The sequence below is a fragment of the Bufo bufo genome, chromosome 2 (genome assembly GCF_905171765.1).
Source record: "Bufo bufo chromosome 2, aBufBuf1.1, whole genome shotgun sequence".
In the NCBI taxonomy this organism is placed as follows: Eukaryota; Metazoa; Chordata; class Amphibia; order Anura; family Bufonidae; genus Bufo; species Bufo bufo.
In genome coordinates, this window is record NC_053390.1 from 341,506,393 (window position 1) to 341,532,645 (window position 26,253).

Below are 26,253 nucleotides of genomic sequence, written 5' to 3' on the forward strand. Positions count from 1 at the left end.
GGTGGGTATACAGCGAAGGTAAGGTATAGATACTCAGCTGCCATTGTCATTACTGTCAGTTCATGGAGCAGAATGTGTATTAACAGAACAGTGGAGAGAACCAGTATTTACTGCCATCATAGACGTCTAACTCACGATCTTGTTAGGAGGATGATAATGGTTTCTTCAAAAGCATTTCAGTGTATTCGTAAAGTCTTCAGACCCTTTCACATTTTGTTACAGTATGTTGCGGCCTTGTGTCAAAATAAAAAAATCTAGTTTTTATCCCATAAATCTGCACTCAATAATGGAAAATGGAAAACTTAAAACCAAATTTTAGAAGTTTTTGCTAATTTATTTAAAAGGAAAAACTTTGCTATGACATTGAAATTTCGCTCTGGGGACATCCCATTTCTCTTCATCATATTTGAGATGTTTCTGCACCTTGATTGGAGTCCACCTGTGGTAAATTCAGTTGACTGAACATGATTTGGAAAGATACAGTCCTGTCTATATAAGGTCTCACAACTGACAATACGTATCAGTGGTGATGGCCAGTTCGCATTGTTCGCCCACGAACACATGCGATCTGCCATCTTAACTGACAAGTCCGGCGAGGCACAGGCAAGTCCTTACCTGTGCCTGTGCGCGAGCCGGTCTGAAATGAAATGCAGTCTCCGGGAGCAGGCAGTTCCGAGAACAGCCGCCTGGGGCCGTTCTCGGAACTGCCTGCTCTCGGAGACGGCATTTCATTTCAGACCGGCTCGCGCACAGGTAAGGACTTACCTGTGCCTCTCCGGACTTGTCAGTTAAGATGGCAGATCGCATGTGTTCGCGGGCGAACACTGCGAACTGGCCATCACTACGTATAAGAGCGAAAACCAAGCTATGAGGAGGAAAGAGGCCAGAGACAGGATTGTCTGGAAGCACTGATCGGGAGAAAGAAAAAAAATCTGTGCTGCACTGAAGTTTCCCAAGAGCACAGTGGCCTCCAGAATTCCTAAAAGGAAGATGTTTGAAACAACCAGGACTGTTCCTACAGCTGGCTTCCCCACTAAACTAAGAAATCATGGGAGAAGGGCCTTGGTAAGAGAGGTGACCAAGAACTTTTTGGCCTCAATTCTAAGGCCTATTGCACACGACAGTATGGCTTTTTCAGTGTTTTGCAGTCCGTTTTTCACGGATCCGTTGTTCCGTTTTTTGTTTCCGTTGTGTTTCCGTTTCTGTTCCGTTTTTCCGTTCCGTTTTTCCGTATGGCATATACAGTATACAGTAATTACATAGATAAAATTGGGCTTGGCATAACATTTTCAATAGATGGTTCAGGAAAAAACGGAACGGAAACGGAAGACATACGGATGCATTTCTGTATGTGTTCCGTTTTTTTTGCGGACCCATTGACTTGAATGGAGCCACGGACCGTGATTTGTGGGCAATAATAAGACATGTTCTATGTTAAAACGGAACGGAAAAACGGAAATACGGAAACGGAATGCATACGGAGTACATTCCGTTTTTTTTGCGGAACCATTGAAACACGGACCGTAAACACGGACCGTATACGGAACGCAAAAAACGGCCAGTAAACGGGAAAAAAAAATCATGTTTTGGGGAAACCAGAAAGTACCCAGTACATACAGTAAACCATGGTGGTGGCGACATCATGCTGTTTTTTTTTTTTTTTTTCAGCGTCTGGGGAAGGGAGACTGGTGAGGGTTTAAGGAAAGCTGAATAGAGCAAAGTACGGATATATTCTTAATAAAGACCTAATCCAGGGTGCTCTGGACCTCAGACCGGGCCAAAGCTTCACCTTTTAACAAGACAGTGACCCTAAGAACACAGCCAAGACAACACAGGAATGCATTAGGGACAACTCTGTGAATGTCCTTGAGTGGTTCTGCCAGAGCCCTGAACTGAACCCAATCAAACATCTCTGAAGAGATCTGAAAATCCCCAAAATGTGTGCATCATACCCAAGAGGACTGGAGACAGTTATCACTGCCAAAGGTGCTTCATGTACAGTAAGTACTGAGTAAAGGGTCTGAATACTTATGCCAATGCAAGATTAAGGCTACTTTCACACCTGCGTTCGGTGCGGATCAGTCTTGTATCTGCACAGACGGATCCGCACTAATAATGCAAACGCTTGTATCCGTTCATAACGGATCCATTTGCATTAGTCTAAGTCAAAACGGATCCGTCCTGACTTACATTGAAAGTCAATAGGGAACGGATACGTTTTCAATTGCACCATATTGTGGCAGTGAAAACAGATCCGTTCCCATTGACTTACATTGTAAGTCAGGACGGATCCGTTTGGCTCTGCATCGTCAGGCGGACACCAAAACGCTGCAAGCAGCGTTTTGGTGTCCGCCTCAAAAGCGGAACGGAGACCAAACACAGCCAAACTGATGCGTTCTGAACGGATCCTTATCCATTCAGAATGCATTGGAGCTGAACTGATCCGTTTTGGGTCGCTTGTGAGAGCCCTGAACGGATCTCACAAGCAGACCCAGAAACGTCAGTGTGAAAGTAGCCTTACTTTTTTCATTTTCAATAAATTAGCAAAGTTTTCTGACATTCTGTTTTCGCTTTCTCATTATGGGGTATTGAGCGCAGAATGATGAGGAAAAAACTGTGTGAAAAGTGAAAATGTGAAAAGTGAAAGGGTCTGAAGACTTTCCAAAGGCATTGTATATCCAGCTTCCACACACTAATGCCACACATATGACATCTTGATTGTACAAATATAGGGTAACAAGAGCTGCAGCAATTAATTCAATTATACATCTGTAGGTCGGGAAAACAAATGTTGCTCACTGGAAAACTGATTTTATAAAAAGAAGGGTATGAAAAGATGCCATGTTCACTTATTAGTAAAGAAAATACATAAAATATGTGACATATTACTTGATCTGGCGGTCTGTGTTTTCAACACAAATGTGCTGTGCAGGGACCGTTGTCCATTTCTCTGCCTCTATCACCATGGCTTCAGCATCCATCAAGCCAAATCCATATAGATGGCTCACTGTTGTGTAGAGAAACAAAAATAATCCATGTAGTAGTTTGTAAGGGTCAGCAAAGCAAACATTTTTCTGAGTAAGGTGTTTCCTCCTCGGATACTCAAATGTATTATTATGCTATATTTTTTCCCCCAAAATGTTATTAAGAATCAAACAATTATTTTACATACATATTCATATCGCCATCATTATTACTTTTCTTTGTTTTTAACCCCCACCCATAATCCCCTCCCACCCTCTCCTTAGCGATGTGCCTCTCTAAATAAGGAGTTAAGGCGGGAAGACTAATATTTCCAAGCACCCCATATCTTAGTCCATTTTTCCTCTATATTTCGTTGTTTATAAAGAACCTTCTCATATCTCTTTATCTTATTGACCAAGTTTAGCCATGTAGTTACATTTGGTGTATTCCGAAAACCAGACCCGTGTAATCAAAACTCTTGCCAAAAACATTACTTTTAACAAAAGAATCTTTTTAACTTTATGGTAGTTTACCTTAGAGAGATCACCCAATATCCAGCATTCAACCATAAAAGGTATAACTACTTAATTTTTTTTGGTAATAACCGTGTCAATTGCTCCCCAATACTCCATTAGGTCTGTACAAAACCAGAACATGTGCAAGTAATTAGCCCCAGATGAATCACACCGTGAACAATTAGATGTATTTCTCAAAACACATTTATTAAGCCATAATGGTTAAAATTGTGAGACAATAATCTTAAATTAGACAATATATTTTCCCAATCATCTACCTGTATCTTTTGTGGGGATTTACTCTGGTAGACAGGTTAGTGCACACAGTATAGAGGCCAGGAACCAGGTTGTAAATCAAACTTCAGTGTTTTATTCACACTCAGCAAAACATAACAGTCTTGGTGGTTGTTCACACATAGCAAAAACAAAACAATGTTCACCTGGAATCCTAGGTGTCGGTTCACACCTGGCTGTGTGCTCAGCCACAGAACAGTTCACTGGCAGGCTTCCAGGCGGGCTGCTTGCCTATTTGCAGTCTTCAGCCTAGAGGACTCCACACCTTCACTGTCAGATGGAGGAAAATCCACACCACCTGATAGTGCTGACTGCTTTTATAAGCCTGCCAAGATCCGGCCTGGAACGTGGGGAGTAGCCACCCATCCAGCACTTTGGCTACTCCCAGTAAGAGCCGTCCCGAATCAGCTTTACAGCCATACTAAACAGCTGAAGTGTCAGACTGCAATCTGCAATAATGACACTTCAGAAAAAAAAAACGGCTCTTACCTCACCAAGGCCAGGAACCTCGGTGACACGTACCGACCATCAATGATGGCCCTTTGTTCCTTCCTACATACCTCCCCCCTTTTTTCAACCCTGAGGGGATGGACACACATTAAACCGTGTACCCGGGACAGGGCATACGCGTTTCCTAGTAACCGGCCTGCCCTGTTTTCCACTGAAAATTAGAAATTTTGCAAAGACAGAAACCACCGGGTGACCCTGGCATTTCTGTCCTTGGCCTGGCTCATCCATTTGAAAGGGGAGTGGTCGGTCACCAGACGAAACATTCTCCCCAACAAATAATAGCAGAGAGACTCGAGTGCCCACTTGATAGCCAGGCACTCTCTTTCCACGATACTATACCTGGTCTCGGCTGGGGTAAGCTTCTGGCTGAGGAAAACAATGGGATGCTCCTCCCCGTTGACCTCCTGAGACAGTACAATGCTGAGACCCACCTCGGAGGAATCGGTCTGTACTATAAACTCCCTTTTGAAGTCGGGCGTCACCAAAACCGGGGATCCACACAGGGCCGACTTCAAAGCGGAGAAAGCCTTTTCCGCCTGCTCATTCCAGTCGACCGTCACTGACTTACGTCCCTTCAAAAGGCCTGTCAATGGTGCGGCCATTGTGGCAAAGTGCGGGACAAACCTCATATAGTATCCTACCATTCCCAGAAACGACTTTACTTGCCGAGTAGTGACAGGTCAGGGCCAATTCCGAATTGCCTCAATTTTGTGCACCTGAGGTTTGATAACTCCATGCCCAATTACATACCCTAGGTGCTTGGTCTCTTCTAACCCTATTGCACAATTTTTTGGGTTAGCGGTTAAGCCAGCCTCCCTAAGGGAGTCCACTACAGACTATACTTTAGGTAGGTGACTTTCCCAGTCGGTACTGTGGATAACGATATCATCCAGGTACGCCGAAGCGTACCGATGATGTGGATGGAGTACAATATCCATTAGCCTTTGAAATGTAGTGGGAACGCCATGTAGACCAAAGGGTAATACCTTGTACTGATACAGCCCTTCTGGTGTGATGAAAGCCGTTTTATCCTTGGCAGCCTCCATCAAGGGTACCTGCCAGTACCCTTTGGTGAGGTCCAAAACAGAAAAATACCGGGCTTGGCCTAACTTCTCAATAAGTTCATCCACTCGAGGCATGGGATATGCATCAAACTTGGAAACCTCATTAAGTTTGCGGAAGTCGTTACAGAATCGTAATGTCCCGTCCGGCTTGGGTATTAAGACTATTGGACTGGCCCATTCACTTTTTGACTCCTCGATGACACCCAGCTGTAACATCAGCTGCACTTCTTCCGAGATGGCTTGTCAGCACGACTCAGGCACCCGGTATGATTTCAACTCGATTCTGGCCTGAAGCTCAGTGACAATGTCATGTCGGATGATAGAAGTGCGTTCAGGGAGGTCCGAAAACACATCCGTGTTCCTGCTGATGAACTCCCTGGCCTCCTGAGTCTGTTTAGAGGACAGGTTGTCAGCGATCTTTACTGTGGCAACTGCTTCCCTCGTATCAGGCCGTGGGACTGGAAACTCTAACCCCAGAAAACCGGCCGAGGGCTGTTGTCCGTCCTGGTCTCCCTATCTTTCCACTGTTTCAGTAAGTTTACATGGTACACCTGCTCCGGCTTTCTCCGCCCGGGCTGGAGTACCTTGTAGGTTACCTCTCCAACTTTTAAGAGCACTTCGTAGGGACCCTGCCACCTAGCCAGGAACTTACTGTTCACCGTCGGCACCAGAACCAAAACCAGATCTCCCGGGTTAAAATTCCGAACCCGAGCCTGGCGATTATAGACCCTACTCTGGGCTCGCTGGGCTGCCTCCATATGTTCCTTAACCAGAGGCAACACTGTCTCCATCCGGTCTTGCATCCAAGTGACATACACAATCACACTTTTATGCAGTGTGGGTTGTTGTTTCCACGCCTCTTTGGCTATGTCAAACAAACCACGCGGATGTCGGCCATACAGCAGTTCGAAGGGCGAGAACCCAGTAGAGGCCTGGGGGTCTCGCACTGCGAACATAAGATAGGGCAGTAGAAGATCCCAATCCCTCCCATCCTTAGACACCACCCACTTTAACATGTTTTTCAAGGTTTGATTAAACCTTTCTACCAGGCGTCTGTTTGCGGGTGATAGACGGACGTCTGTAACTATTTGATCCGTAGTAGTTTACTGAGTTCCCTCATGACTTTTGACATAAAAGAGGTCCCCTGGACAGTAAGAATCTCTCACGGTAGGCCCACTCGGGAAAACATCTCCACTAACTCTTTGGCTATAAGTTTGGCCGAGATATGTCGCAGCGGCACCCTCTCCGGGTACCGAGTGGCATAGTCCAGGACTACCAAGATGTGTTGGTGCCCTCTAGCGGACTTTGGTACTGTGCCTATGAGATCCATAGTGATCCGCTCAAATGGAACCTCAATAATTGGGAGAGGGACCAGGGGATTACGGAAATGTGCCTGGGGGCTGGTTATCTAGCAAGTTGGGCAAGACTTGCAATACTCTTCCACCTCTCTGAACACACTGGGCCATTAAAACCGCTGTAGAATCCGGTCCTGCGTTTTCTGCTGGCCCAGGTGTCCCCCCAAGAACATGTTGGTGGGCTAACTTCAACACGAGCTTGCGATAGGTCTTGGGCACCACCAACTGTTCAATATGCTCACCCCGTAGTTGATTTACCCAATACAGCATCTCCTGTTGAACCACAAAATGGGGGAACATAGACTCGTCCCCCGGTTTTTGCGGCTCACCCTCCACTACTAAGACATTTTCCCAGGCCCGAGAGTCGGGTCCTGGAGCTGTGCTATACCAAAATTGTCTCCAGAGACGTTGAGGTCTGCCAATTCAGGACCCGGCGGCAAATCCTCCACGTCTCCCACCATTACATTCAGTGGCGGCCACCCCTACTGCTGGCCCTTTGGTCTTAGGTTCCCAGGGTTCCAGTTTCCCCCCTGAGCAAGGCCATTCTATTGGGGTTGCTCCTGCCCGATTGGTATCGGTGGCTCTCACCTCAGGCCACAGTGACGGGAAACCGTGGAAGTCTCTCCCAATAATTAATTCATAATGTAACTAATGGGGGCGGGGCGGAGTTCAGGCGGCAGCACACGCCGAGAGGCAGCCGGACTAGAAGTACTGCATGCAGTAATTTTAGCCCGGCCACCTCTCAGCGTGCGCTGCCGTGCTCCGCCCCCACCCCATTATAGTCAATGGAGACGGAGCGGCAGTCCGGGGGCACACGTGAACTAGCGGTAGGATGGATCCGAAAAGCTGTTCACCCGCCGGAATAGCCTGCCAGAGTCCCCTGCCGCTAGTGTGAAACTAGCCTTTTTATAATATAATAATATATAATAATTTATAAAGTTGGGCAATCTCAACGTTGTGACCTAAATCCTCCATTAATCCATTTAAAGGTGTAGAAATATCTATATCTAGCAAAGATTTTTCTTCAAGACTAGAAAGTGCCGAACGAAGCTGAAAGTACCTAAACCATGATAAATTAGTTATATTCTCTATTTGTGCTAAATCCAAAAATGGAAGTATATCTCACCACCTGTGCAAGATAAAAAATATAATTATTTTGCCAATACTGATCCCTTACTAATTCATCTAAGACCTGTAAGTGGTAATTATGCCAAAGGGGTGTACAACATAAGGATCCCTTTATTCCCAGCCATCCTCTGATATTGCGCCAAGACTTACTGAAAAGTTTCCTTGTCTCACCATAATCCTGCCACCCACTAGATACTGTAGTTGCCCAGATTCGAATAAAGTAAACATGCTGTATTATTATGCTATATTTGAAAGAGTACAAACATCAAAGGCAAAAGGTAATATTTATATAAATGTAAACTGACAAATTATCCTTTGAATCAATGTTTAATTGGTTGGGGTCTGACCCCCAGAACAAAGGGAGCATGGCCCCTGCTGGAATGTGGTGCCTCTTCAATTTTTTCTGCAGCTCAGCCCAATTTTCCTTCTTTCTACTGATTGGAGGTGGTCTGAATGGAATTGACCCCCATGATCAAACATCAATGGCCTATCTTTATCAATTTTTTACTCCTGGAAAACCATTTAAAGTTGTTAACAAAAAGATTATGAGAATGTTTCCTATGTGTTTCTTTTTATTCTCTTCCCTATAAATCCTGGGTAAAGGGACACACTAAAGCAGGGAGACAGGGAAAGGAAAATGCAGCGGCACTACTTGCAAAAACACCTATGCCTTCGTGCGTCCGTGTCAAATCCAGGGGAGGCAGCCGTGATGTGGGACCCAGCTGGAGGTGGTGCTCAGCGTGATAAAGTGGTAACTGGATAAAAGTTGAGAAAGAGACGCGGCACTCACCGGACTTCTGAATGCTGGTGACTGTTTATTACAGGTACGACATCATGCGCAGGCAGGGGGGGCGGGATGGCCACAATGTGCGTCGGCGGCGACGGCCGTTTCGCGCTGGGATAGCGCTTCTTCTGGCCAGAAGAAGCGCTATCCCAGCGCGAAACGGCCGTCGCCGCCGACGCACATTGTGGCCATCCCGCCCCCCCTGCCTGCGCATGATGTCGTACCTGTAATAAACAGTCACCAGCATTCAGAAGTCCGGTGAGTGCCGCGTCTCTTTCTCAACTTTTATCCAAAGGGACACACTAACCTCACAATACTAGTAAACTGTATAAAAAGGTACAGTATCCAAGCTTAAGTTACATTTCAGGCCCATTAAGCAGAGTTGTGTCTAGGGGCCTAGGGCCCCTTTTGCACTTTGAGATGATTTGACGTATGAACACATGTTCCTGATAACTGGCCAATGTAAATGTGCCAACAAACACAAAAATGGAACTAAAAATCATTGTGTATCAAATCGTGTTAAATGGCCCATTAAATTAGTGCTGATTGACTTGTATATTGTTGTCTAGTGTTTGTTTGGGGCTGCAATTGTCCTGTTTAAAAATAACATTTGGGTCTACTGACTGATCTTGGCTTTGCGACCTAAAATCACAAATAGGCACATGTTCTGAAAGACAATGCTCAAAACAATAAGTAACATAACCAGAAAGGATGTCCAGACATCTGTCAGTATTTAATGGTTCAAAGCTCTGGCGTGCACAGTCAGGTATGCAGCTGCGGGTATTTAAGTCTGGGACCACCTCAGTGAACAAGCATGTAAAGTGTTAGCCTCTGCTGTGGTGAGATGGTGAAAAAGGCCCCTGTGTAGGAAACTCTCAACACTATGTAGACATAACAGTTCAGGACAGCTACACCTCAATCCTCTTCAAGAACTACGGAAGTGTGGTGGGAGCACCATCATTATCAATAGACTTCTAATAATATGTAGACATATACACAATTGTTAGTGAGCTACTGAGTACGCAATCTATTAGCAGTAAGGCTACTGAGCAAATACAGATGCAAAGAAGTATCTCTCAGTGAAAGAAACCTGTCTCACTAGTGCCATCTTTTGGAAGTGTCTCCCTTTGATTCAAGGTTTGTTAAAATGTCAGACTTTAAATCTTAAGGAGCCACTTCCAAAAGGTGGCTCTAGCGATTATTTTCCCATGGAGAATTGCCACTAAGTCTTCATACACAGCTGATCTCCTTAATTGGGTTGTCTTATCTCGATGTTACTAAGGCGAGATAAGACACAGTCCCAACCACCTCCCAATCAGAAAACAGCAAAGCGCTCCTGCACTCTGCTGTTTGTTTCAGTAGCTCTCATTGCCGTGCATGAGAGCTACAGAAACAGTATAGCACAGCAAGCTATACTATTTCCGTGACCCCAGCCGATCTGTGGCGCCGCAGCCTTCTCGCTGTTTACCGCAGGCCAGTGACGTCATGACTATTACCACTGGCCTGAGTGCGGCTCAGCCGCATTGAAGTGAACGGGGCTGAGCTGCGTCCAGGCCAGAGATAGTAGTTGTGATGTCACTTGCCGGCAGGAAATAGCGAGAAGGCTGCAGTGCTACTGCCAGGGCCGCTATCTTCTAAAACAGCCGATCGGCGAAGGTCCTGGATGTCGGACCCCTACCGATCATCTGATGATGATTTACCCAAAGGATAGATTATCAGTAATAAAAAGCTACAGAACTCCTTTAAAGGATAACTGTAAATCTAAAAACTAAATTTTTTATTTTATTTGCTACTTTATTAGAGCTAGGCATGTATACCTGAGTTAGTCTGTCAATGATTGCCAAAAGATCTGTAATTACCTTATAATAACAGCTTTCATTAATGTCTCCTGTCCCTTTCCACTGCTCCCTTAAAAGACCATTGTTATGGCTCATCTGTCTCCGGCTAGGAAGACGGAGGGACGGTCCTTCACACTGCATGCCTGCATTAAGCTTCAGAGTGAGGCGGTGTGTCTCTCAGTAATCCAATCTGATTGGCTGGCAGGAAGCTGCTGGCTACAGCAAGTTTGTATGTGACCTGAGGGGAACTGGCAGAGGAGGCATCTTGAGAAGATCCTCATAATGTAGGATTCAAAACATCCGTAACCAAGGGGTAAACTCAAGGAAAACAGTGGTAAATGAAGAAACTAAAGATTGCTTTATGCATAATGCTGCTGCAGCAGTAACATATGCTAAAATTGATTTGATGAAAATATGACAGTTATCCTTTAAGGAGAGCCTGTATAACCTAAGCTGCATCCAATGCATTTCACTCAGCCAGCCAGAATCCTACTCCAAACGGAATGGGGTAAGAACCTTGGCTTGGCTACTTTTCCTTGAAATGTTCCAAGGTTTTTTTAAAGTTGGACTTTGACTCATAGGGAGTTACTTCCACAAGGTCGAGTTAGTGAAACAGTTCTTCTCCCCAGAGAGATACATCTTTGGATATTATTTTTTCACGGAGCATTGCCACTAAGTCTCCATACACAGCTGACTCCTGAAGAAGAGTAAATACAGACATATACATAAGTATTATGCCTTGTCCAGTACCTTGTTTCCTCAGTGTTAAGCTCATCTTGAAGAGGGGGTCCTGCTGCTGGGACGACCATAGATCATCTAGGAAACTAGTCCAAAGTCAAGGCAGGTGACAATGGGCTAATACAGTACATAGACTAAGATGAGATCAGGCAGCCGAGGGTTAGAATTTGTAAACAGGCAAAGGTCAGTACATGAGCAGACAATCAGAACAGCACACCTTCACTAAGGACTACCAAGCTAGATATCCTAATACTCAGGCACCCTCCCACATGGCAAGGTGCCTTAAATGCCATGAAGTGTCCAGCAAATGGCTAGAGAAAACTAAAGAGTGTGAGCTGGCCATTTCCGGGAAGTGCGCACGTGCGTAGTACAGGGAGGCCTGATAGGAATGTACAGGCCATGGTCTGCAGCAGGATGAGAAATGTGGGATGGAGGTTGATGGGCTTGCTGCTGCTGGACAGAGGAGGGCATGCAAGCCTAGACTGCTGCCATACAACATATGGGGCAGGACAGAGGTGGGCCCGGGGCACTAGCACAATGACAAAGTGAAAACAGAATGTTTATAATCTTTGCAAATTTATTGAAAAGGAAAAACTAAAATATTTCACTGACATAAGAATTCTAGTGTTGAGTGAATCATAGATTTGAAGTTGATTCGGTCAAACACTTTAATTTTAATGCTGTCTCCGTACAGCATTATAATGTATTGCCTCTGTGGAGGCAAAATTCGTTTCAGCCGAAGTCGAGCAAGACTTCGGTGAATTAATTCGATAATCACTACTGTGTCTTTAAAAACATTTTAAAATATCAATCCGAAGTCGGGTTTGGTACCAAGGTACCAGCTGGTACCAAACCGACTTCGGATTGCTAATTTTAAATGGTTTTAAAGATGCAGAAATGAATATCGAATTCATTCACCGAAGTCTCGCATGAGTTCGTCTGAAACAAATTTTGCCTCCACAGGTATCCGAGCAGCATTAAAACGAAGTGCTTGAACAAATCAACTTCGAATCTATGATCCAAAGCTCAATTTGCTGAAGCCTAAAGAATTCAGACCCTTTACTTAATACTTAGTTGATTCACCTTTGGTAGTAATTACAGCCTCCAATCTTCTTGGGTATGATGTCATAAGGTTTGCACATCTGGATTTGGGGATTCTCTGAAATTTTTCTCTGCAGATCCTCTAAAGCGTTGTGAAGTTGGATGGGGCCATTGGTTGACAGCTATTTTCAGGTCTCACCAGAGATCTTCGATTGAGTTCAAGTTAGGGCTCTGGCTAGGCTACTAAAAGACATTCACAGAGTTGTCCCTAAGCCAATCCTTTGTTGTCTTGGCTGTCTGCTTAGGGTCATTGTCTTGTTGGACGGTGAACTTTTGGCCCAGTCTGTGGTCCAGAGCATTCTAGATCAGGTTTTTATTAAGAATATCTCTGTACCTTGCTCTATTCATATTTGCCTCCACTCTGACCAGTCTCCTGTCCCAGCCACTGAAAATCTACCCCACAGCATGATGCTGCCACAACCCATTGCTTCACTGTAGGCATGTTATTGGGCAGGTGAAGTGCAGTGCCTGGTTTTCTCCAGAGATGAAGCTTAGAATTGAGGCCTAAAAGTTTAATTTTTGTTTCATCAGACCAGAGATTCTTGTTTCTCACAGTCTGAGAGTCATTGAGGTGCTTTTTTGGGAATTCATGTGCCTTTTACTGCAGAAAGGCTTATTTCGGGCTACACTGCCATAAAGCCCAGATTGGGGGAATGCTGTAGTGATGGCTGACTTTCTGAAAGTGTCTCCCATCTACACACCGAATTTTTAGAGCTCAGTCAAAGTCACCATTGAGTTCTTGGTCGCCTCTCATACCAATGCAGTTCTCCCCCGATTCCTTAGTTTGGTGGGGTGGCCAGCTCTAAGAAGAATACTGGTTGTTCCTAACTTCTCCTACTTAAGAATTATGGAGGCCATTGTGCTCTTGTGAACATTCATTGGAGCAGAACGTTACAGAACAAAATAGATCAGGCGCCCATTGACTCACAATGATTTTAATGCCTGATCAGGTTTGTTCAGTTTTGATTTAATACAACCAGATCAGTCCGAAATTAAGCCATCAAGATATATTAAATGGAACATATCCTTTTCATTCAGGTTTTGAGATCCTCTGCCGGATCTCAAAACCTGAATTAAAAATGCAGATATGAAAGTAGCCTTAGTTTGGTTGGTCGTCCAGTTCTAGGAAGAGACCTTTTTGTTCGAAACTTTTTCAATTTAAGAATTATGGAGGCCGCTGTGCTCTTGAGAACTTTCAGTGAAGAAGAAATTTTTTGTACACTTCTGCAGCTATGTGCCTCCACACAATCCTGTCTCTAAGCTCTACAGGCAGTTCTTTCCTCCTCATGGCTTGGGTTTTGCTCTGATATGCATTGTCAGCTGTGAGACCTTATACAGACAGGGGTGTGTCTTTCTAAATCATGTCCAATCAAATGAATTTACCACAGGTGAACTCCAATCAAGGTGCAGAAACATCTCAAAGATGGGTAGGCCCTCATGGCTAAATTACAAGTGTCATTGTAAAGGGTCTAAATACTTCTATAAGTCTATGTGAAATTTTTGTATTTCCTTTTAACTAAATTGCTAAAATTTTCTACATTTTCTCATTATGGGGTATTAAGTGCAGATTGATGGAGAAATTATTTTTATTTTTCTATTTTAGCCCAAGGCCGCAACATAACAAAATGTGTAAAAAATTTAAGTGTCTGGATTTTAATGCATTGTAGCATACATATGGAAAATGTCAAAATGACAAACCCTTTCAGCTATAAAAAAGATGCAATTGAGTAGACATAATCAATACCATTTATTACAGCATTACAAATCAGTGGTTTGTACCCCGTCAACAAACAGAGGACATTCCCCCTTCCTTGCATCCTATATAGCAGAACAGCATAAACATTCATAGTTCCAGCCACAAAAGCTTACAATAAATTTCAATGATGATAAGTATTCAATGACAACCATAAGCTATGCATATATAAGCAACCCTAGACACAGGCTTATCTTCTCAAAAACAAAAGTACTGGGTAGTTGGCCTTATCCATTGGGGGAGGAGGCTATAAATCCACTAACCAACTGAAATTGGCATGTTTGATAGGCATACATCTGATATGTATGGCCAGTTATAGTCTAATTAACTGTGATTTGTGAACAAAGCACGCTGCTAAGGCTACTTTCACATTTGCAGCAAAGTTCTCTGGTGGGCTGTTACGGCAGAGAACAGCCTGCCAGAGTTCTCCAGATCTAGCATTGCTGGATATTACCGTAATGTCAGCTGGCCCCATTGACTATATTGTGGTCCGCGGAGATCTGGACACTAACCAACAAATATGTTGGGATTTGGCTGGGCAAAAAGAGAGCTCTCCGGCAAGCTGAGCCGCAAAAGGAGGCTTGGATGTGCTAAACAAAATTTTCTTGCATCTTTGGAGGGTAGCTGCCTCCTTTAGATTAAGCACTCACCACCCATATGCCCAGGGCTTATAAGCAAAGCATAAATATAGCTGGTTCCTACACCGCCCTGAACATTGTAGGCTTAGTTTAGGCCCAGGAGAGGCAGTTCTGTTAGTGTTAGGTACCCATCTGCAGAAGCCATCTGGACGTTGGTAGATGGGCCTGACACACGTTTGATCAAAAATGCACAAAGAGCTTCCCTTTTTTATGTACAATAGGTATAGTACTACTTTAATACAGAATAATCCCTAATCCCTAGTTCTGTTTTTTTCATGTGCTGCCATATGTTTTTTTGTTTGCAGTAAACTAAACATATTTTGAATTGACAATTTTTGAGCATGTATTTAACACATTCACATATATAACTGTGTGTGTGGATAGCCTCATATACAAGCCAACAAAAGGATCTAAAGCTCTGTGAAAGCAACAGGCAGAAGCAGGCAAGGTGAGGATAACTAGCTCATACTAACTTCACTAACAATGGACCAGGCAGTACAAACCAGCAACCTTGAGAAATCTTCTATTGATGTCAATTCCATCATGATGTAGGGTTCTGGCAGAGAAAGACAAGCCTGGAAACCTGTAGCCTCATGTTTCCTCCTTTGCAAACTTCTTATGATGTACACGACATACGCAGAACCTTTTTGATTTTTGAGATGTGAGTTTTTCGCTTCCATGGCAACTGTAGACTTTAATGTTTTTTTTTTTACCAATATGAAACTATTCATATTTCTCACAAAAAGGTCTTCCATTTGTAGAGAGTTGGAACAGATCTCTGAATAGTGGTAATAGGTTCTGACCCCTTAATGGGCAAAAATTGTGGTACCGTACAATGCTAAATATAATTAATGTAAAATGTGATCAGGAGGGGCACAATAATGTGTTTGCTGTTTACCAAGGCTCTGCCTGAGGGATTAGCCAGTATTTTCAGTTGCATATCATTGTGGTGCACCTTTTGCAGTGATTTATATAAACTGAATTATAACAATAATAAAATATTATTTATTTATTCCAATGTGTTTTTTTCTTGTAGGGAATTATATAGTCATATTGTATACTGTGTAATTCACAGAAATCTCCTATGTAAAAAAAACAAAAAACATTTAGGCCCCTTGCAGACGAGCGTGTCCGGATAGGGTCCGGATGCATTAACATAGAAACATAGAAACATAGAATGTGTCGGCAGATAAGAACCATTTGGCCCATCTAGTCTGCCCAATATACTGAATACTATGGATAGCCCCCGGCCCTATCTTATATGAAGGATAGCCTTATGCCTATCCCATGCATGCTTAAACCCCTTCACTGTATTTGCAGCTACCACTTCTGCAGGAAGGCTATTCCATGCATCCACTACTCTCTCAGTAAAGTAATACTTCCTTATATTACTTTTAAACCTTTGCCCCTCTAATTTAAAACTGTGTCCTCTTGTGGTAGTTTTTCTTCTTTTAAATATGCTCTCTTCCTTTACCGAGTTGATTCCCTTTATGTATTTAAAAGTTTCTATCATATCCCCTCTGTCTCTTCTTTCTTCCAAGCTATACATATTAAGGTCCTTTAACCTTTCCTGGTAAGTTTTATCCTGCAATCCATATACTAGTTTAGTAGCTCTTCTCTGAACTCTCTCTAGAGTATCTATATTGCGGCAAACCCGCGCGAGTAGGTACCCAATTGAAGCCAGTTTTGACTGCTTTTTGACAAATTTAGCTCCTACCTTAGGCCTCTTTCACACTTGCGTTGTCCGGATCCGGCGTGTACTCCACTTGCCGGAATTACACGCCGGATCCGGAAAAACGCAAGTGTACTGAAAGCATTTGAAGACGGAACCGTCTTCCAAATGCGTTCAGTGTTACTATGGCACCCAGGACGCTATTAAAGTCCTGGTTGCCATAGTAGGAGCGGGGAGCGGGGGAGCAGTATACTTACAGTCCGTGCGGCTCCCGGGGCGCTCCAGAGTGACGTCAGAGCGCCCCATGCGCATGGATGACGTGTCCAATGCGATCACATGATCCATGCGCTTGGGGCGCCCTGACGTCACTCTGGAGCGCCCGGGGAGCCGCACGGACGGTAAGTATACTGCTCCCCCGCTCCCCACTACACTTTACCATGGCTGCCAGGACTTTAGCGTCCCGGCAGCCATGGTAACCACTCTGAAAAAGCTAAATGTCGGGTCCGGCAATGCGCCGAAACGACGTTTAGCTTAAGGCCGGATCCGGATCAATGCCTTTCAATGGGCATTAATTCCGGATCCGGCCTTGCGGCAAGTGTTCCGGATTTTTGGCCGGAGCAAAAAGCGCAGCATGCTGCGGTATTTTCTCCGGCCAAAAAACGTTCCGTTCCGGAACTGAAGACATCCTGATGCATCCTGAACGGATTTCTCTCCATTCAGAATGCATTAGGATAATCCTGATCAGGATTCTTCCGGCATAGAGCCCCGACGACGGAACTCTATGCCGGAAGACAACAACGCAAGTGTGAAAGAGCCCTTAACCGTTTAGAAAACAGGATGCAGCTGTAAAATGTGCCAAGCTCGATAAAAATGTGCTCCATTTTTGATGCAAAATTTTGCTGTATATGTTCACTAGCCATGAGGTGCATAGCATGTCACTTGTGCCATTTTTTCATAGATCTGGTGCAGTATGCCTCATTATCACTGACTTGCACTTGCATCCATCCTGCAACAGCACTGCTAAATTTCCCCATTGTTCTTATTAGACAAAACCAACAATAGTCCTGTAGACCAGCACAACCAAATCGCCAATCCTTTGGACAAAATTCGAATTTTCAACTATTGTGTCACTCCCTTCAAGCCCTTAGGGCTCATGCACATGGCCGTAGCTCGGCCGTGGCCATATTGCGGCCTGCATACGGCGGTTCCGCAATACACGGGGCACCGGCCATGTGCACCCTGCATCCGGGGTCCGCAAACCCAGAGATGCGGTGCTGAACGTAAGCACGGATTGGAACACCACGGAAACACTAAGGAGTGCTTCCGTGTCTGTCCGTGACTCCGCACCGCAGAAAAAATAGAACATGTTCTATTTTTTTTGTGGTGAGAACGGATCACGGACCCATTCAAGTTGAATGGGTCTCGATCCATCCCGGCTGCCACACGGACGTTGCCCCTGCGTTGGGGAGCGCAAATTGTGGTCCCCAATGCACGGAACGCCTGCACAACGGCCCTGTGCATGAGGCCTTATGGAAGGGACTCTCATTCCTTTCGTGTGCTGGTGTGCTTTTGTTAGTTAATGTTCATTTCGTAGAGCTTTCTCTGGTTGTAAATCACTGCAGCACATGTTGGCACTTTATCGATTAAGGTTCTTTTTATTATTCTAAATATTAATGAGCAACCCTACGGTTTCTGATAAATGTCATCCTGAAAATATGAGCACTCAGCACTAGCTTCTGGGGTTATAAAGGACATGTCACTATGCAGTGCTTCACTGTCACAAGCTCGTTTACACGTGACACGTATTCAGTAAGGAAATTCAAGATATTATATTTTCTCTAATAAAATAAAAATCTTCACAGCACAATAAACATAAAACATTTTATATCTTTCCATACAAAATGATATTAAAGATACAATAAAACACTTTGCTTTTATACATGTGCACAATCAAAGAACACATAAAATTGCACAACGTTAGTAATTATAATTAAAAGCATTAATTTACTGTGTTGGGACATAAACTGGTTTACGTAAAGGAGTTCTAAGCATTTTATAACAAAAGCTGTGTAGTCATAAAATAAAAAAGTAGTAACTTGGTAATGTGCACTGAATGTGGCCAGCAAAGGATGATTTAATTTTGGTTGCTTTAGCTATATCCAGAGACATGTCCATACCTGTGCTGTCTTTAGGCTATGATTGTGATGTACGTTTAGCCCTACACCTAGAAAATCCATGATTTACAAGCTTAATATATCCATAGGGCTACAATAAGCAGACCGACATCTAAAGAATGTTCCTTTGGTTGGAGTAAAATAGTAATGTAGTGTAGTATACTGTATATTCCATAGTGATGCCCAATAAAAAGTATGGGGGCGATTTATCAAACTGGTGTAAGGTAGAACTGGCTTAGTTGCCCATAACAACCAATCAGATTCTACCTTTCATTTTTCACAGCTCCTTTGGAAAATAAAAGGTTGAGTCTGATTGGTTGCTATGGGCAACTAAGCCAGTTCTACCTTACACCAGTTTGATAAATCTCCCCCTATGTGTTTAATGTGTACCTTTTTTACAATGGGAATCTATAGGTCAGGGGCATAATTAAGTAACTATCTGGCCCTATAGAAATACTTGGAACTGGCCCACCTCCACCAATACCACTTCAGTAGCACATTCAGAATATGGAAAGTTTAATGATTATTTTGGTAAGGGAATAATGATCACAGTGGTGTCCAAGTAACGGGATAATTCTCATAGTGGTATCATAGTACAGAAAAAAATTCTCACTGTGATGTTACAGTACAAAGATACTGCTCATAATGATGTTACAGTACGGAGATAATGCTCACAGTGATGTCATAGCATGGGAATAATACTCCCAATGATGCCACAATGGGAGAATAGTGTGCACAGTGAAGTCACAGTACAGGGTGCACACAGGGATGTCAAGATAGTGAGATAATGTGCACAGTAATGTCACAGTACAGGGTGCACACAGTGATGTGTGCAGTGATTATATACAGCACATTATACAAAAAAATGCCCCCATGTACCTTTGACCTCACAGCAAAGGAAAAAAAAAACTAGAATGATGTCACATGCTGGCATAATGTACACATAACATTATACTACAGGAATTATGCAAAAAGTGCTGCCACAGAAAGGGAAAATGCACAGGACTGCATTCAGCTTTACTCACCCTCTTTCATAGACATTACAAGAGATGAGCGAATCGAAGCTGATGAAGTGGAATTCGATCCGAATTCGATTCGTGGTAATGAATCACAATTTTCCTAAAATGACTGCTGCACGTGTGAGGACATGGAGAAAGTAGGTATGGGAAGGCGGGATCACTGAGACTGACAAGCATGATGCAGCCAATCAGCAGCCAGCCAGCCCTGTGATGTCACAGCCCTATAAATACGGCGACCATCTTAGAGTCAGACATTTTCCAGCGTTCTGAGTGCAGGGACAGAAGTGTGAAGGCGCTAGGGACAGCAATTGGAAAAACCTCATTGTGAAAAAAAAACTGAAAAAACAATTTATAAGTGTAGGGAAAGGATATGAAGGAATCATTTCACAGCTTCTTAAAGGGGTTGTCCGGGTTCAGAGCTGAACCCGGACATACCTACATTTTCACCCCGGCAGCCCCCCTGACTTTAGCAGGAGTTTCTGTCGGGAGCAGCGGTTTATTTCTGAGATGTCCGTGCAACACAGGATGTCCTCCTTCCCATCCATGATGACTGGGAACGCGTGATGTTTTCACGGATGCAGAGACCAGGGGCTGGTAGTTATGGTTTGAATCTTGACGAACTTCGCAATCTCTCGTCGTTGTGCTACTCTGTGGCCTCCTCATGCTGCTGCCACCTCCACAATCTCTCGTCGTCGTGCCACTCTGTGGCCTCCTCATGCTGCTGCCACCTCAACAATCTCTTGTCATCGTGCTACTCTGTCACCTCCTTATGCTGCTGCCACCTCCACAATCTCTCGTTGTCATGCCACTCTGTGGTCTCTTCATGCTGCTTCCACCTCACTTCTATGTACCTCACTTCTATGTTATAGGGCCACTCTGTGGACTTCTCATGCTGCTCCCACCCTCCTCACTTCATGACTGGTCCACTATTTTGGCTTTCGGCCTGGCTGACATCATCATTTATTTGATCTTTCTTATGATCTGTCAGAAGGAAGGAAAAATGAGACGCACAACGGATTCTGTCTGTGTAGCAGCTGTTCGGCCTGTATGGTCCCATGAGTATTGGCTTGTGATTTGGTAGCCAAAAGCAGGAGTGGGTACAAAACACAGAAAAAATGCAAATATTCAATTCACGAGTCATCTCTTTTTTTTATGCCATTAGCAATACTGATGGATTATTGAGCAAATGATGACCGACTGTATGCTTCACAGACAGGATCAGTTTTTTTGGGGTTATTGTTCTGACGGATCAGAGGAAGGGCAAATTAATCAGTGACATCAACACAAACTTACCGCTGACACCCTCTCCACTCTGTCCGGGGGCTCTACTTGTATAAGCGTTTAATAGAGCAGGTTCTGTAGACATCTATGTGGAATCAGCTGACAACAGTGTAAAAGGAGTGTCCCCGTGACTGCACAAATTAGTAAAGTGTGCAGTGATTCTAAGTGCGACGCCTGTCATCTGCATGTCATACGGACTCACAGTATTATTTCACTACCACAGCAGACTCCCTATGCGTGTTACTGCAAGGCACAGTTTTCTACACCACTATAAAGGCTCTCTGCAGCCAGGAAATAGCAGGTTTTTTTTACATAATTCGCCACGAATAAATTCGGATCGAAACTAATTTTTCCCAAAAAATTAGGCGAACCGGCGATTCTAATTTTTGAAAAATTCACTCATCTCTAGTCATTACTAAATGCACCTTATGTCTGAGTAGAAATTAGGTCCCTTAGCTGTTGGGCCCCACAGCCATGTCTTTGATTAGAGATGAGGGAAATTATGGAAAATTCTATTCGGCTGCTTTGTGGAATTTCGCACAGAAATTTGTTTTGTGACAAATTACTTTGTCTTAAAGTGCATTTCTTTGTATCCAGTGGGCGCAATGACGGGGAATGGCGATGGTGCCGCCCCCTGTCATTGAACCCCTCATGATTGCATCATCTCAGATTAACATTGAGGGCTTTCAGGGGTTTATCCAGTAAAAAAAAAAATAATACTCAACTTATCCATTTGATCATGTAGAGAACGCCGTGGCCATCTTCATTGAAGCGCAGCGACGTGATGACGTTACTGCGCGAGATCTTCAATCAAGATGGCTGTGGCGGCCTCTTCGTGCAGAGCCTAGACCAGTGTGAACAAAGTCTAACACTAGCCAAGTACCCCCTACTCCAGCAAATTACATCAATGTACCCTCAAGACTATGATTAAAATCACAGCATGACCACAGTACAAGTACACAACATGAAACTCAGTGCATTCCTCTGGACTACAAGTCTCATTTCACCGTTACACCTGTAGACGCTGCAGTTTTGCAGGGAAAGAATAATCAAAGCTCTTTACTTTATCTCAGTAGAACAGTTTTTCCTTCTGATGGAGATACAGTTGTGTGATTTGCTATTAGAGCTGTTATAATGATAGTAAAAGATCACTTACGCTGATAGTATGAGGATATATATGGTACCAATTAGTGAGAATCGAGCCTGTCAGACTGATGTGTGACTCGCTTTAGCGAGAGTTTTGTCACATGATTTGTCTTCTTAGGCAGTGTATCAAGTGGACTTCAGGAGTAGTTATGTATATTACCATGCCGAGCCATTTATTCTACCACACTGCATCAAAATGACTCTTACCGTTCTCTCTGTTGCCTTCCCTGCTCATAGCACATGAAACTGTATTCCTTTGCCACGTTTTGTTTGATCCCTTAAAATTTCAGTTCACTAAGCCCTCATCATGCATACAAGTTGGAATCATCATGATAAACGTGATATATTGAAGATACATTAAGACACATTCTACTAGTGAGGTGGCAATTTCAACGAAAGCACTTAAGTTATAGATGAAAGACCATTATGACAAGCTGTCATTACAGGGGCTCTAATAATGGTGGCTATTATCTCTGTACCTTCACTGATCTGTAAAAAGAAGGGCAGCAACGTTTATTCACTGAACACATTGCGGCTCTCGTCCATGTGGCTGAGTCTGGTACTGCAGCTCAGGCTCTTATAGTAAGATGTGAAGGAAAGTGACTTTTTCCTTATCTCATGATATTAATTAGCCATTAAAGAGGGCCTATTACCTCTCCCGACATGTGCCATCCTCTATTGTTCCTGCCAGAAGCTCTTGAATTGAATTAACAGTAGTATGTAATGAAGGTCCAGCTGGGTGTTACCAGTTTCGGGTGTGTCACTGCACAGTCTGGCTCTGTCCAATCAGTGCTGCCAGTGTTAGACTATGAAGGGACACACCACTACTAGTAACACACAGATGGACCTTTATTGCAGACTGCTGGCAATACGTTCATAAACTTCTAGTAGGAATAATAAAGAAAAGCAACAACATGGAGTCATAAGAATAGAAGCTCCAGAATTGTTATTACATGGGGAATACAAGCAGTTACTAAAACAGAAATGTCTGGAGATGTGAAGAAAAAAAATGGGGGTTAGTCAGCACATCCCAGTGCAGGTGCATGTCGCCATAGCTGAAACGCACAAGCAAAAACAAAAACAAATACAAAACAACATCTCTCTGCAAACACAAATAAATAAATACAATCGTGCCATACTCACTATAGAAAATGTAGTAATGCTAATGCTACATTATAAATATGAGATTCTTGTCAAATACATTTTGTACAAAATAATTAGTGCCTGGCCGCCAGCATCAAGGTCATCTGTTTAGGACAGGAACCTACAATAAATACTACCTCTGCTGGTGCCATACTTGTCTCTATTCAATTCAGGGAATGCAGGTTCCACATGCATGCTTAGCCCACTGTATATTACACAGTGGCCTCCAATGAGTACAAGGACAACAGGCTTCAGCTTTATACTTGTACTAATTAAAATCAGTCTATGGGACAGACAGGTTAATTAGGAGTTCACAACTAATGGAATCAGCCACACCTCCGATGCAGACTGCAAATAAAAAAATGAGGGTTAGTCAGCACATCCCAAATACAGAGATACACAGCATGCATGTGGAGCCTGCATTCCCTGAATTTAATAGAGGCCATTGTGGCACCAAAAGAGGTATAATATAGTGTAGGCTCAGCATGCATGTGGAACCTGCATTCCCTGAATTTAATGAAGACCAGTATGGCTCCAGCAGAGGTAGTATTTAGTGTAGGTTTCTGTCCTACAGATCGCCTTGTCGTTGGCGGACAGGCACAAATAATTCTGTACAAAATGTATTTGCTAAGAAGCTCACATTTATAAAGTAATATTAGTACATAGTACATTTTCTATAGTGTGTTTAGCATATAGTGAGTAATGGTATATTTTATTTACTTTATTTGTGTTTGCAGAGTGCTGTTGCATTGTGTTCGTTTTTGCTCATGTCTGGAGATGTGACAAGTTCTCTTTAAATCTCCCGCGGTCTCAGCCACCAGAGACGCAGGGACTTTTTCCTATAGTGTGCAAGCACGGCCACCACTGATTGATTGCAGGGTGGTCATAATCATGGAAATGAGAAGTGTATAATTTGATGGAAAAATGAATCCAACCAGCAAAGGAGGCAATATGGACATTCACAATACATTACAAAGTGGCTCGTATTAACTTTATCTACATCGTAGATGTCATTTGCTGAAGTGACAACCCCTTTAAATGCCAGGTGAATATGTAATTATGTGGTGTTTTATAGACCTCTGCCTTTTCATTCTTGTTGATTTTTTTAGGTTGAAAATGCAGAAACATTACAAGATGTAATACAAAGTAGCAATACAAATAAATGAAATAGTAATCGCCTACCCTTGTGGCCTGCAGCATTTGTCTTCCAGTCAGGGGCATTTAGGTGTCTTTGGCGAGACGTCCTAACAATGATATGCTGTACATCTCTCCAAGTTAAGAATGGACTGTAAGAAAAATTCATAGCAATTTAGTTATGTATTTGGTCATGATTCTTGTCTCACTTATAACTATACTAAGCTACTGAGGCCCACAACCTATTCTTTTAGCTTATAAGTCACTGGTAACGTAGAGTCACAAGGGGTTGTATGACATTAGAAATAAAGGTCCCCATTGAGGAGAATGGGGCTGATCTCCAATACCAGGCACTGGTGGAGTTTTTGGAAAACAGTAGGTCCTTTATTCTAATCTCATAAACCCCTTTAAGTAGAAGGAAAAGTTAGTTATTAATAATACAAACTAAATTAGTAAGTTAGTAAGTTGCAGAAGAGAGACAGTTTTACTATCATGCCAAGTGGCTTATCAAGGAGCTATGAGACTGAGATACAGGGGGTTTTTGGTATATATCTGTCGCAGATTCGGTTGCTCATGCCAGGTCTATTAAGGGGGTAGGGAAGGGGGAAAGCCAGCAGGCCCGTCTCATTTATAATTTTCTATGCCTGTTTTAGACGTACAAAATGATCTAAATCTACGCCAGCAAGGGAGCTATCGTAGATTTAGACAGACAATGGATGCGCCTAAGTTACGTAGAGGCCGGCGCCTCTACATAGCGACGGCTCAACCTTCACCAGCGCAGGGGTATTAAGACCGGTGTCTAAAACACTGATCTTAATAAATGACCCCAATAATTCTTAGCCTAGTGCCAACCTCAATAAGGTTATCCATGATGCTGCTGGTACATAACATCCATTTGGCAACAGCTAGGGAGCCATATAAATTATTTTTAATAGCCACATATGACTCCAAAGCCATTGGTTGAGAAGCGCAGAACTAATATATCAAAAAGAATAAACCTACACAATATTTTTGTAGATAACAATAGTTGACATGTGGTTGATTATAATTTCAGCTCTAGTGTAATTTGTGTTTCCTACACGTGTAGCTGATATATAAGCGGTTTGTAAGTAATAATTTACCACCCAGTCCCATAACACATCACATCATTCATCAGATGGAGAGAGTGATTTATATGTTTTTGCAGAAACAAACCATTCCTAAATGACCTGATCCATGGCCATGCATAACTGTTAATGTCTCCAACTGAAATGATTAACTGGAATTTGATAGCTTCCTTATGAAACAGGAAAAGTTAAAAGTTTAGCTTAAAAAGATTAATAGAGTACGCTACATCTGCCAATTCATGTCATTAATCTTAATAGGACTGCACTTTTAATCCACAGTAAGACCTGTTTCGTACAAGTAAATATCTTCCACATGTAAACCTTGGTGTTTCTCTGCTGTCTAAACAAAGTAAGTCTACTTGGAAATTGTACAAGAACATAGTCCTATGGTTCTCCATATTGTATATGCCTGATAAAGTGTTTACCGTGCCTGACGCTAGGTTCTTCTTCAGCAGTTACATGTTTATGTGTAAAGCTAACATGGCAGCTTTCACAAGACCAGAAGGAAATTCCTCTGATTAAAGGTAGGGATGAGCGAATCGACTTTGGATGAAACATCCGAAGTCGATTCACATAAAACTTTGTTTCAACACTGTATTGAGTGAGTGCTCCGTAAGTATTAGAATATATTGGCTCCGATGAGACGAAGTTATTACTTTTCAAAGTCTCGCGAGACTTCGCATAATAACTTCAGAAATTGATTTATACTGTAAAAAAAACATTTCCCGAACTCGGGTTAGGTGTCAAGGTACCACTTGGAACCGAACCCGAGTTCGGGAAATGTTTTTTTACAGTGTAAATCAATTTCTGAAGTTATTATGCAAAGTCTCGCGAGACTTTGCGAAGTAATAACTTTGTCTCATCAGAGCCAATATATTCTAATACTTACGGAGCAC

General features: G+C 43.1%; 1 protein-coding gene across 3 annotated transcripts in view; it reads right to left on the reverse strand.

The window, feature by feature from the left end:
• The window catches only part of PCSK5 (proprotein convertase subtilisin/kexin type 5), a 468,004-nt gene that overhangs the window by 194,736 nt on the left and 247,015 nt on the right, over positions 1 to 26,253 (reverse strand). For all 3 annotated transcript variants that reach the window (XM_040417061.1, XM_040417063.1, XM_040417062.1), the window contains exons 10-11: positions 24,300 to 24,403; positions 2,890 to 3,007 (exon numbers count right to left, since the gene is read on the reverse strand). In XM_040417061.1, the coding sequence (XP_040272995.1) occupies positions 2,890 to 3,007; positions 24,300 to 24,403 (222 nt within the window). The remainder of the gene's footprint in view (positions 1 to 2,889; positions 3,008 to 24,299; positions 24,404 to 26,253) is intronic.